At 50.0% G+C, this 12244-nt stretch overlaps 1 protein-coding gene across 1 annotated transcript in view; it reads right to left on the bottom strand.

Annotated features, from left to right (window-relative positions):
- Positions 1-7937: 7937 nt before the first annotated feature.
- Positions 7938-12244, bottom strand: part of LARS1 (leucyl-tRNA synthetase 1) — a 238577-nt gene continuing 234270 nt past the window's right edge. The window contains exon 32 of the mRNA XM_078653048.1: positions 7938-8290. Within this exon, the coding sequence (XP_078509174.1) occupies positions 8085-8290 (206 nt within the window). The 3' untranslated portion in view covers positions 7938-8084. The remainder of the gene's footprint in view (positions 8291-12244) is intronic.

The raw sequence follows: 12244 nt of genomic DNA, 5'->3' as shown, positions 1-12244 counted from the left end.
GTACGGACCTACGAATGGAAAACCTGGCTTCGTCACCACCCGGAGTGGCGCGTTAAGGAAGGCGTCCCCGTCAAAGGAACGGCCATGTTGCTACCAGCTCTGCTATTAAGGAAACAGGCGTTTCGATGGTGTCACGAGTCGCCCAGTGCGGGACACTTGGGAACGGAAAAGACACGAGAATATGTAGCAAGGCAGTTTTGGTGGCCAAGCATGCGAAGCGATGTGGCGGAATGGGTCGCTTCTTGCGAAGTGTGCACGGCCATGAAGTCGGACCACCGCAAACCGCAGGGTATGCTACAACCCTTCCCACTCCCTCACGACCGTGGGAGAACATCTCTTTGGATTTCGTGGTTGGGCTGCCCTCGGACCAAGGGAACACGGTGATTCTAGTGGTGGTCGACTTCCTCACCAAGATGGGGCACTTCATAGCCTGTAAAGGACTACCGTCTGCAGGGAAGTTGGCTTCGGTGTTGCTGCGAGAGGTCATGCGTCTTCACGGCCTGCCCAACATGATAGTGTCCGACAGGGGCTCGCAGTTCACGGCACAATTCTGGAGAACCTGGTGCACTGCGTTGCACATCAAATCAGCCATGTCCACGAGCTATCACCCGCAAACGGATGGCCAAACCGAGAGGCTCAACCAAACCCTGAAACAGTATCTGCGTTGTTTCATCGACCAGGGTAAGGAGGAATGGGTAGAGCACCTTTGGCTGGCGGAGATAGCATACAACAATGCCTCACACAGTTCAACCAAGGTGTCACCGTTCTATGCCAATTATGGACACCATCCAAGATTCCTGCCTTTGGGGCACCCTGCTGGAATACAGACTTTGCCCGAAACAACAAGAAGAACAACGCACATCAGGGAGCTGCTGGTGCGTACTCAAAAGTGCCTGGTGGAGGCAAAAGCCAGGTACAAAACCCAAGCCGATAAGCACCGGAGACCGGGGCCTCTGCACAAGGTCGGGGATTTCGTGTGGGTGTCATCACGCAATATGCGTTTCAGAAAACGCAGCCTGTTCCACCCTAGATACATCGGCCCGTATCGCATCGTGAAATGCATCAGCCCGGTTACCATGAAGTTTGCGTTACCCTCCACCATGCGGATCCATCCGGTATTCCACATATCCCTGCTGAAGCCCTCCCGAGCCCGGACGCACTCATCCCTGGTTGATGTGCAAGTACCCGTCTGGGGGACCGGTGTGAAGGGGGTTGTACTGTCAAGTTCCGCTTCCCTCGCCACGAGAGAGGTCACGGTAGACTGAATAACGAAAGAACCACAGGACTACAATACCGGCCGCCCCGGGGACTACAACTCCCGTGAGCCCGGGCGCCGCGCATGCGCGAACCTGCGTAACGCATAAAAACAATCGCGGCGCAGAGGATCCCCATCGGAGATTAACGAACATTGGAGGAAGAGCGCCGTAGAGGTAAGGGGCTAAATCGTTCCTGGTCCCACGTGTTTGCCACTTTCGAAATAGGAGAGAGAAGTCCGCGCAGCACGGCAGCGCCTGTATTAGCTTGGGGGGAAGTTTGGATTTGCGTAAAGGCTCGAGCAGGTCCCCGGTCAATAACGCGCTAAGATACCTGCCGAGATACACGCCTTGGACACTGCAGAGCGGAGGCTCTATCCCGCGGTGCACCTCTGGACAATACATCCTCGGAGGAGGGTGTGACTTCCTTGCCCATTCAGTACTAGCATTTCCTCAACAAACAAGCATTGGGAGGAAACGAACTCACACAGACAAAGGGGTAGAACCCTCTGATATAGACAGTCGTTGGTGCCTTTAACCAAGACTTACTGTACCTCACGTTGGAGGGTGCTGGGACCAGCATCACTGCGGGTGACGGTTCTTGAGCGAGGAAGCTGTGGTTGAGGGGTCGGGTGGCATTGTCGGCCACCTCTTAGCACAGTGCCCTCCGTTGGGGAGTGTCAGGACGACACTCATGCGGAGGACGGTACAGACACAGCTACATTGTACATGAGTGGTGTGAACTCATTAACACGGTTTTCTTTGTGTAGTTCTGTGAGACGTTATAAACAGAACTCAATCCAACTAGACGGTGTCTGTGTTCTTTCTTTTAAAGCCATATTCGTAGCACTGCGTCACCATCCAATCCTGAGGAGTATAAGGTTTACACACTCACACCCAGTCAACAGATCTGAGTTTAATCCATTACCGTTCTTTAGCCCACTCGGCCACCCCAGCTTGGACATGGCCATATGCAAATCAGTCTGACCATGTGCCTCATGGGAACAGTCCAGCCTGAACTGCCAAGCCAAGCCTTCCCTGGGCCGGAAACAAGCTTCCTAGGACCGGTTTCTGGCATTTCAGCTGGCTTCAGCCAGGCTTGCTTGAATCCAGTGGCAAAGTGAGCAAGGGACTCACATCTGAGCATACCCTGCCAACTTATGGCAAACAGAGCGGTACAAAAGGGGGTGGTGATGGACGGAGCATCTGAACCAATCAAACACTCACACCCAGTCAACAGATCTGGGTTTAATCCATCACCGTTCTTTAGCCCACTCTGCCACCCCAGCTCAGACATGGCCAGATGCAAATCAGTCTGACCCTGTGCCTCATGGGAGCAGTACAGCCCGAACTGCCACCAAACTGATTTGCACATGGCCATGTCTGAACTTGGGTGCCCGAGGCCTAAACAGGCAGTCTATGGCAGCAAGAAACTCTTGCATCTGTTCGGGAGTCACCGACAGACCCGGGTTTAGCGGGTAGGCCGCGGCACTCCCAGGCTCTGGAGGAGCCGCAGGTGCGAAGCCCCTGTCCCCCTCGTCCGCCTCCGAGGAGCGACGTCTGAGAGCGAACACGCTTCTTCGACTTCTTCTTATGGCGTCGCTTACCGGAATCGGAAGGTGAAGACTTAGAGCCCGAGGAGCGACGGCTCCAGTCCCGCGAGCAGTCCCTAGACCCAGAGCGGGGGTAGAGAGGAGTGCTGGATCTCCAGCAACTTCCAGCGCTGCTCCCGCAAGGCCTTCGGAGCCGTGGCACAGCAGTCTCGACAGTCCCTGGAGTCATGGTCGGTCTCCAGGCAGTACGCCACTGACGTTTTACAGCACGACCCACAAGACTTAAAGCCGGGGATCCCTACGTGCACCAGGAGACAAGAGAAGGAGACAAAAGTGTCAAAAAAGTGATCAAAAAATGACCGAGGTACGTGCTCAATCCGGATCTGCGCGGAAAAAGAAAGAACTGACGTCAGCGCGCATGGTTGGTGCCTAAGTAGTCTCCGTGACGTCATCCCGGAGCGTACGATGCCAGTGACGAACGTGGTGCCGCATGACGCCACCTACCGGCCTGCAGGGGTACTGCTAAGCAGAAAACTTTCCGGATCCACTCTGGCGCCTCGGGAATAATCTAAGGTAAGGAATCTATCACTAACGTGTCTCTTTCAGATCTTCAGCTACAAGGAGAAATTGGTCGCAATTTGCACGGTACAGGAGGCCAGCAAGATACTGGGCATGCCGCCTAGATGAGGAGCCGCCCCTAGCGCCGGTTGACCAGGGGTGGGGGCTGGCATTGGCAGTCAACCCGCTCCACACTAAAGAAAACCCACAAACAGCAACACCAAGGTGAAAGAGAATGTAGGCCACCTGCATCAGAAGACACTTTACCTTGAGCTCCTCCTGATGAACTTAAGGCCCGATGATTTGCACGGGAGGGCGTTAAGACTGTGCATCCTTCATGCCTCGCTGGATGTTGATTCACTTCTCTGGAGGGTAACTGGAGGGGGATGGGGTCATGTCCATTCGAGAAGCCAGCCCATTCTAGATAATAACTTTTCTATTTTCTTTCCAACTTACTCGGGGCGATGCCCTCCCGGACCAGGGCCAAGACCAAGGCCTTGTAAGAGGTCTGACAATTTGCTAGGTTTCTGCTTTTCCAGGTAACAATCTGTTTTCAGTTGTTGTCCTGTTTAGCTTTAGCTCAGTTGACACACACGAATGGTGTGGGATAAGGTGACACAATTGATGCACATTTCACTATCCATATCTTAAAAGCAGGCAGAGATACCCACACAGCCCGTCATAACGACCCCACAAATAGTATCAATTAACACACAAGGCTTAAACTCCCAGCTAAACATCAAGCTTTGTTGCATTGGCTTAGGCAGACGGAGGTGCTCCAGGAGACTCCTTAAGGTGGGCATCAAGCACATCTGCTCTTATTGGTACCCAACACAATTTCACTCTTCGTTTACCAGCAATCCCGGGGTGTGGCAATCCTCCTCTGTAGCACATATCCTTTATATTGAACAGCATATATACGGACCGGAAGGGTTGACCAGTGGGGATATCTGGCATTCTGGGCATTATTCAGACGACAGTTATATCGGTCTATGGACCCAACAGGGAAAGAGAGGAGTTCTGCACCAACCTGATCTCGAGGATCACCCACTTCGCAGTAGGCAATATTAATTCAGGTGGCAACCTCAATACGCCCCTGGACCCAGGGATGGATGGCTCCCATCCCAGACAGGGTGAATCCCGCCACCCACTGCCCTAAGGCAGGGGTTGATAGACCAGATGTTGGTGAAACTTTGTCACCATCATTCCCAAAAACTGGATTTTACATCGTACTCCAATGTTCATAAAACCTGTTCACCTCTTGACTACTTTCTGGTCTCACAAGATCTGCTGCCCAGGCTAACAGACCCTAAAATTGATGCTAAATTACTATCCCATCACACTCCAGTGGGTCGTGAACGGGTCGTGAACGAGGTGGTGCTCTGGGACCCAACCCTGTGAAATGTATCAAAGACACGCTAGAAAACTACTTTGCCAAGAATGATAATGGCAAAGAGTCCCCTACAAATCCTTTGGGATGCAGCAAAGGCAGTTTGCCGAGGGCAGCCCAGCTCCCTCACAGAGATGTTTGAGCACGCGGCTAAACTCCGCAAGCAAGAATTAGAAACTGATATCTCAGGCTGAGAAACAGCTCAAGAGAGGAGTTTCACACAGTTCTCTAAGAAAATTCAGCAGGGGCTTGAACAGATATTGATAAAGGAGGCAGCCAGGAAACTACTTTATGTTAATCAAATGTATTATGAATGAGGTGACAAGGCAGACTGACTCCTAGCCCACAAGTTACGTAATCACATCAAGGAGGACAGGAAAGTGGTGGGCCAGCTGCACCAAGAGAAGGCAAAGATTCTTGCTGCTTTTCAGAAATTCTATTCTATCTTGTTTAAGGCCCAGGAACTCGATGGGCAGCTCCAAGAAGAATATCTGTGACTTTACGCCCCTGAATAATGCGGCTGAGCTGTGCCTGCTAGAGGAGGACATTACAAGGTATGAGGTCCGGGCAGCGATTAACAGCCTCCCATCCCAAAACGCGCTGGTGTTCTATGGGTTCCCGGCCACCTTTTACAAGGCATATGCTTCTATACTGATAGCACCCCTCACTAAGGTTTTCAACTCTTTTTTAACATCTGGGATGGTGACAGATACAATGCTGGGGTCCCACCTCACCCTTCTATTGAAGCCTGACAAGCCTCCAACACATTGCTTCTCCTATATTACCAACCGCATTATTGAATAGCGAGCTAGAGCTCTTTGCACAGATATTCGTGGCCCGGCTCCAACCTTTCTGGCCTACCCTTATTGCTCCTCAGTAATCTGGCTTCATCTAATACAGGCAGGTAAATGACAAGACTGGCAGTGGTGCTCATGAAGGTGGCGGAACATCATCACCAATCAATGGCCCTTCTCTCTCTGGACGCCGAAAAGGCATTGGACAGCGTAGATTGGGCATATCTGTCAAGGGTAATGGACAAGGCCTTGCTAGGCCCAAAAATGAAAACTTTTATGCAGGCAAACACCAAAGAGCCATCGCTCAAGCTTAAAGTTAATGGAGCCTTTACGCCAGCCATCCCTTTGACAAAAGGCATGAGACAGAGGTGTCCCTTGTCCCCTCCCAACTTTGGCTTGGCCATGGAGCCATTGTCAGCCAAGATTCAGAATAATCTTGCAATTCACAGCATGATAGTAGATGGTAAAGAGCACAAACTAGCCCTCTTTGCTGACGATTTACTGTGCTTTGTCACAGCTTGCCACCGATTCTGAAACCACAATTCTGGCATTGTTGGGGGTGCTAGACTGCTTTGTCCAGGTATCAGGCCTTAAAAACAACTGTTCCAAATCCCAGGTCCTGAGGTAGCGGACCCACAGTGAACCGTTTGTGACCCCATCGATCCCTATCCATATAAAAAAAAAAAATTGTATTGGAGCCTAAATCTCCGAGGCTGGCAAAATCATCCTTGTTCCGCTCCAATGCCGAGGGGGGCCTGGGCTTCCCAAACATAATAACGTATTTGCTAGTGGCTCAAGTGCGCCCTTCCCTTTATTGGAGCTATGGCCCTGAGGGTAAGACTTGGGTACAAGAACAAGCCTTCTCGACGGTCCCACTCTACGAGCTTTTGTGGCTTCCGACCGGGGCCTGGGAGGGCTCTCCTCCCCCTACCATTGATGGACAACTCTTGGCTCATTGGCAATCTGTAAGAAGAAAACACGCATTTCCGGTCAATCCATTTCTCTTGACTCTCATGGCCAATACCCCAGACTTCCCCTCAGGCATGTCGGACCCATGTCTCGTTTGCTGGAACCAGGGCCAGGACGTCTACAGCAACGGTGTACCTAGGACGCAGGGGGAACTCATTGAGAAATATGCATTGACTAGGCACAGCACATATAGGCTCACGTACACTGGGCGGGAAGGGATCATGCTTGTAGAGCCGTACAGAGGGAGGAACCACTGACTGAATCCCTGTACACCAATAATATGCTAAGAAAAGGCATATCCTGGCTATACCACTACATCTTAAATTTCACCCTCTCCAAGAAGCATGCATGTGTGGTGCAATGGGAGAGGGAATTGGCTATGGACATTTCCGAAGAGACTTCATGGGTGGTGGGGGTGGGGGGCACTGCATACAAATAAAGATTACGGACGACTATCTAGAATCATAGGTTCCTTATTCTGAACTCTTCACAAACTCAGGCCGTTTGCAAATCTTCCACTGCTGTCAATGGTCTGTGACTTTCCATTCTTGTTATACTAGAGTTTCGTGAGCAGAGCCAACATTTATAGTGTTTTGACAGTGGTCCTAGTTTTAGTGCTGTACTGTTTTCATATCTGTTCCATGCTTTAAACGCTTCGCGATTACCATTCTCTTTGCGAGCATACCAGCAAACTGTACCATTACACTGCATTAATGAGTTGTAAGTTAACTGAAGAGTATGGTCTTTTGTATATTTTCCATTTGACCTGATTGCATTTGATTTATTATTGAGTGATGTGCGCACACAATTCTTGGCTTGGCATTCATGCTAATATTACTGTTCTGAATGTGTTGCACTGTGTCTAGGCTCACGCCACACTTTCTAGAGCTAACCCATGAATTACTCGCCTAATCTACCCAGAAAGTCAAGAACGTTTAAGTTACCCCCTTTTTCTTTTGCGGACTGCGTACATAGGGTGCTGACTGCGAAGGAACTGGAGTTTTTCTTTAAAGAGTATAGTGGCCCCTCTAGTTGCTCATTCAGTGGAAGAGGAAATGGCAACTCTGGTCATACACCCATTGAGCGTCTGTACAATTGAAGAGCTTTGTAAGGTGGGTAGTATAAACTCACCCAAACAATCCTGATCTGAACAGTTGACATTTACTGTCAGGCGTTACAGTGGAAGTAGTCACAGTTGTACAAACAAAAGCACTGCAGAAATTGTTTAAAAATGTCAACATAACCAAGCAACATTCGTACTACAACATTTATGGCTGTTCAGGCTAGGCAATTTATCATAGTTGAGCTGAAATGGAAGCCACTGGTGAGCCTCAAGTAGTGGGGTATGTATGGCAGAAAAATCCCAAAAGTGTTACCTACTTTTACAACCCCACAAGTATAATTGTTTTTGTGGCAAAAGTTTCTTTTTTTACTGTTAAAATGGCCTTTATTTTACAACATATGAAACGCAGACATTGTTTTGTGAAGCAACAGGGCCTGGGCTGTTTGCCTCATGTGAACTGAACGTACAGCAGCTTCTGGGCCAGAACTTGGGTGTGGACAACGCTCAATGAATGAGGTAAACGACTGTGTCTCCGATATCTGCCTTCAGTCCATTATCCGTGATGTGCACTTTCTTCTCAGTAAGGTCAATGTGGAACGTTGCCTTCTCGGAAATGGCAGTCTTCCCAGAATCCTCTTTGCCCAGGACAGGAACACGGCGCGGTCCCAGCACAGGGTCATCGTAACGCATGAGTTTTACTTTGGAAAGGTCTGCAAAGAAAAGAACGCTTTCATTAATGGTTTGAGTTTGGTATGTATAGATCGAGATGGCTACATAAATGAGGTGCAATTGAAAAAATCATCGAGTGCCTTATTCTGGATAACGCTCTCGGGAAAGTAAAAAATCTACACACATTGTTTTTTCCCCTTTGTTCTGAACAGACATTAGACTTGTTTGGGGTTCACAAACAGCTTGTGGAGGAATACTCTACAACAATCTTTGATGTCCAGCAGTGGGCCTCCTTTTCCATATATAGACATCCATATTGCTTCATCAAACGGACAATTTGCATCAATAATGGTGATGAAAATTTGTAAGTTGTACATAAAAACCGTTTTATTGCCTTTACAGGTCGGATTATTTTTGACCCTCAGCAGCAATGCGGATACTGATTTTTAGGTCTCGCACTTGGAGGCGCAGCGCGAAGCGCTGTCGCCAGCGAGATCTATTGTTGTGGACTCGCCTCGGAGGTGGGACAGGAGATGGGCACGAGCAGGGCTTTTGGTGATTTGCACGGGTGTACGCGCTTGTGAAGACGTGCTTGCATGTCATGTATGAGATGTGCACGCTGTTGCTTGGTGCCGCGTTAATTAGGCTCACGGCGAGAGTTGTGAACGCCCCCAGCCAGTGCACGCAACTTGTGAACGCGAGCACACACACACACACACACACACACACGTAGCAGCCGCCCCCAGCCAGTGCACACGTACTCAATCACTACAAAACAAACACACGCACCAGCCCCCACTGTACAACTAAGCCCCACTCACCGGGCTCTTTTGTCGCTGCTACAGGCTCTGTCAGCCTCAGGACTCCCCTGGTCTCATCTCCTCCGCTTCGCATTACCTGGCACACGCGGGCTTCCCTCACTCATGGGAGCCCCGAACTTGTATCGGCGGCCTCAGCCGCCACTTCTGACCCAGGGCTTTTTACTTCTGCAGCCACCGCGGGGCTCTCCCTCAGGCATGGGAGACCCACGTAACCACTACTCCTCTCGGCTTCCCGCAGCAGGTGGAAGTCCCGCCCCACGACAGGCGTGACGCTCCCGAACTTCCGGTTTTCACGCCGAATCGGGCCGCCGGCGGTGATACCTTCACGCCGGGCATAATGAGGGGTAGGCTCTCTCAATGATTACAGGATTACTTTCCCTTGTAAGAAGCGGTGGGAGTAGCAGGACCCCTGAAGGCTTCTGAAGGTCGGCGATGAGCGGGCGGTGCAGGGACGACAGGCTAAAGTACCAGCAACTAACTCATGCCTGCCCCAGGTCTCAGGATCTTGCATATGAGTGTGCTAGGCACAGCCCCCTCGCTCTTAGACCCTCTACGTCTGCTGCTCTTTCCACTATTCTTTCCTTCCTTCCTTACTTTATTTCTTATCCCTTCCTTTCCCACCTTGCTCCCGTCCCTACTTTACTTTCGTGTCTCTCTACTTCTTTCCCTCCGGACTTTCACTGCCAATCTTTTCCTTATCCCTCACTCCTTCTTTCCTACCAGGCGTCTTGTTCTCTTCCTTCCTTCCTCCCCGCTTCCACTCCCACCTTAGTCCTCTCTGGAGACCCTGTTTGCGTCTCAGCCGCACTTATGTTTTTTTCTCTCCTCCATCCTTCTTGGCCTCGTTAAAAGTTTGGCCTGGGGACTTTGAGGTTTGCCAGAGATCTGGTCACCTCTTTAGTAACGCAATGAGCGGTGGCATCGCTGTCGCACAGGGTGTCCCTAGGCACTTTCGTTTTCCTGTAAACAAAGGCTTGCATGTACGCACGCGGCTCGGTGATCTGTTTTAAACTTCCCCGCTTACGAAATGCTTCACGCTGTATTTAAGGCATGGCGGGGCTTACCACCACTTCACTACAGCCGCCAGGCACAAGCAGCCGCAGTAGGGCCCCCCTGCAGGCAGGTCCCAAGTCCGAGGTGCTGCCCCGTGCAGGTGACGCCATCTTCATGCAGTCCAGCGCCCAGAAGAGTTGAGACAAGAGCCTGAACGCCGAGTCAGAATGCAGGAGACGGTCAAAGGCGAAGTATAAAAATAGTGCACGGGTAGGTAGAGGCCGGAGCCCGAGCAGTCCGCAGGGCGAGTCTGTCTAAAGTTTTAACAGGGAAATAAAGTCCACGGGCCATCTCCCTTCCCCCAACTCCTCATTCCTGTCTGGTGCTTGCTGCTAAGCCACCTCTCTCCCCACCTCTCCCTTTTGTCCCTCCTCCACTCTCAGTTTCTCTCTCTCCTTCTCTTCACCGCTCCCCTTTTGCCCCCCTCCACTGCTACTTTGCTGCCCCTCTTTCTGTCTCTTCCCTATCTCTTTAGGACTTTTCTCTTTTATCTATACTATTGCTATCTCTCCATGTTCCTACATGAACATTCTCCTTTAACTCTGTATTGCCATGCCCCTCTTTCTCCTCTCCTGACCTCTCCTCCCTCTTGCTCTACTTTTTATTCTCTCTCCACTTGTCACCCCCTCTTTCTACCCTCTTGCTGCCTCTTTAACCTGACTGTTCTCCCTCTCTTTCGTTTTTTTTTTCTCTGCATTCTTCCCCCTCCCTCCCGCTGTCTCCTTCGTCCCTGTCTCTCTCATCCCTCTCTCTTCCACTCTCCCTCTTATCGGCGCTCTGTCTCCATCCTCTCTCTATCCCTCTGTCTCCCCTTGTTTTTCCTCTCCCTTCTCTCTTGCTGCTGAACCCCCCCCTCTCCTCAGTCTCTCGGCGATGCTCCGTCTCCCTGCCTCTCTTGCCCCCCTGCCGGTCTCCTCTGCAGCCCGGCTGTCTTTGCCATGTTACAGGTAAGGCACTGAGAGAGCCGGCCGCATAGATGCACACTGCAGCCCCTGCCGTGCGCGCACTCCGCATCTCCAGGCGTCAGAGGAGGAGCTGCCGGACAGGCTCTGCCTCCCCCTGCCAGGGCTCGTGCCTCATAGCTCAGGCGATGCTGGGGAGAACAAGCATTTGCAATGCAATAGGGCTCGCAATTGTGAGAGTTTGAGATATTGGCATTGTAAATGGCAATGCCTTTTATTTACGTGTTGGTTTTTAAAACATAAATGAAAGGCATTGTCATTTACAATGCCAATAGCTTAAACTCTCGCAAATGTGAGACCTATTGCATTGCAAATGCCTGTTTTCACAGCTCCTGGAGGGGAGTGCTTGGTACTGTGACCTTACTTTTGCGAGACTGCTTGTTGAAATCTTATCTTTTGCAAACTGTGCAGGTGTTGAGATGGCTTATTCTTTTATGATCTCACTACAGACAACACTGTAACCAGTACTTTAACATATACATAAGGAGGTCTTTGAGTCTGCCCCCTGTTAACTATAAGATGATTCGGTCTGTTTCAGTTATCTCCCCTTGAGTCAATAGATTCACTTCCTATTCTTGTGTTTGCCCCGCCACTGGTGCATTGCGCTTTCACCATGTTTTTATCAACTGTGGACTGTATCCCGCTACTGCTGACGTGTGGTCACTATTTTTTATTTTGTACTAATAATTGCTCAGGATGTTTTACTTTTTTATAAGAATGGTTAATGTCACTTTTTTTGTTTACGTGTTTAGGCGGTCTCCGAGGGATGTGCATGTAGGATCAACATAAAACCCCGAGCGCTGTATCACTTGCATTTGAGTTGGAAACCACATAGCATTTTATTTTCATTTTCATTTGGTGCCCAATCTATTGTGTTGCAACCATCATCTTTTCTTACTAATCGCCATGTTAACCTTTCCTGGCACCAAGGAATAAATACTGGTCATTCTTAGCTCTAGATCTTTCTTGTCTAAATAATGCATCCTATCCTACACTTACTGCAGCTTTAAGGAGTAATACCCTCACTTTTATCTAATTTAGATTTACAGCTGCTTTATTTAAACTCGTATGTGCATATAAAAATGAAGCAAACAAAGGATGTGACAGTGAAATGAAGAGAGCGCATTTCTTCGTTCAATCCTTGTGGATACACGAGGTT

This window comes from Lissotriton helveticus, chromosome 7, assembly GCF_964261635.1.
Source record: "Lissotriton helveticus chromosome 7, aLisHel1.1, whole genome shotgun sequence".
Taxonomy (NCBI): domain Eukaryota; kingdom Metazoa; phylum Chordata; class Amphibia; order Caudata; family Salamandridae; genus Lissotriton; species Lissotriton helveticus.
This window is presented reverse-complemented; position numbering and strand designations above follow the sequence as displayed.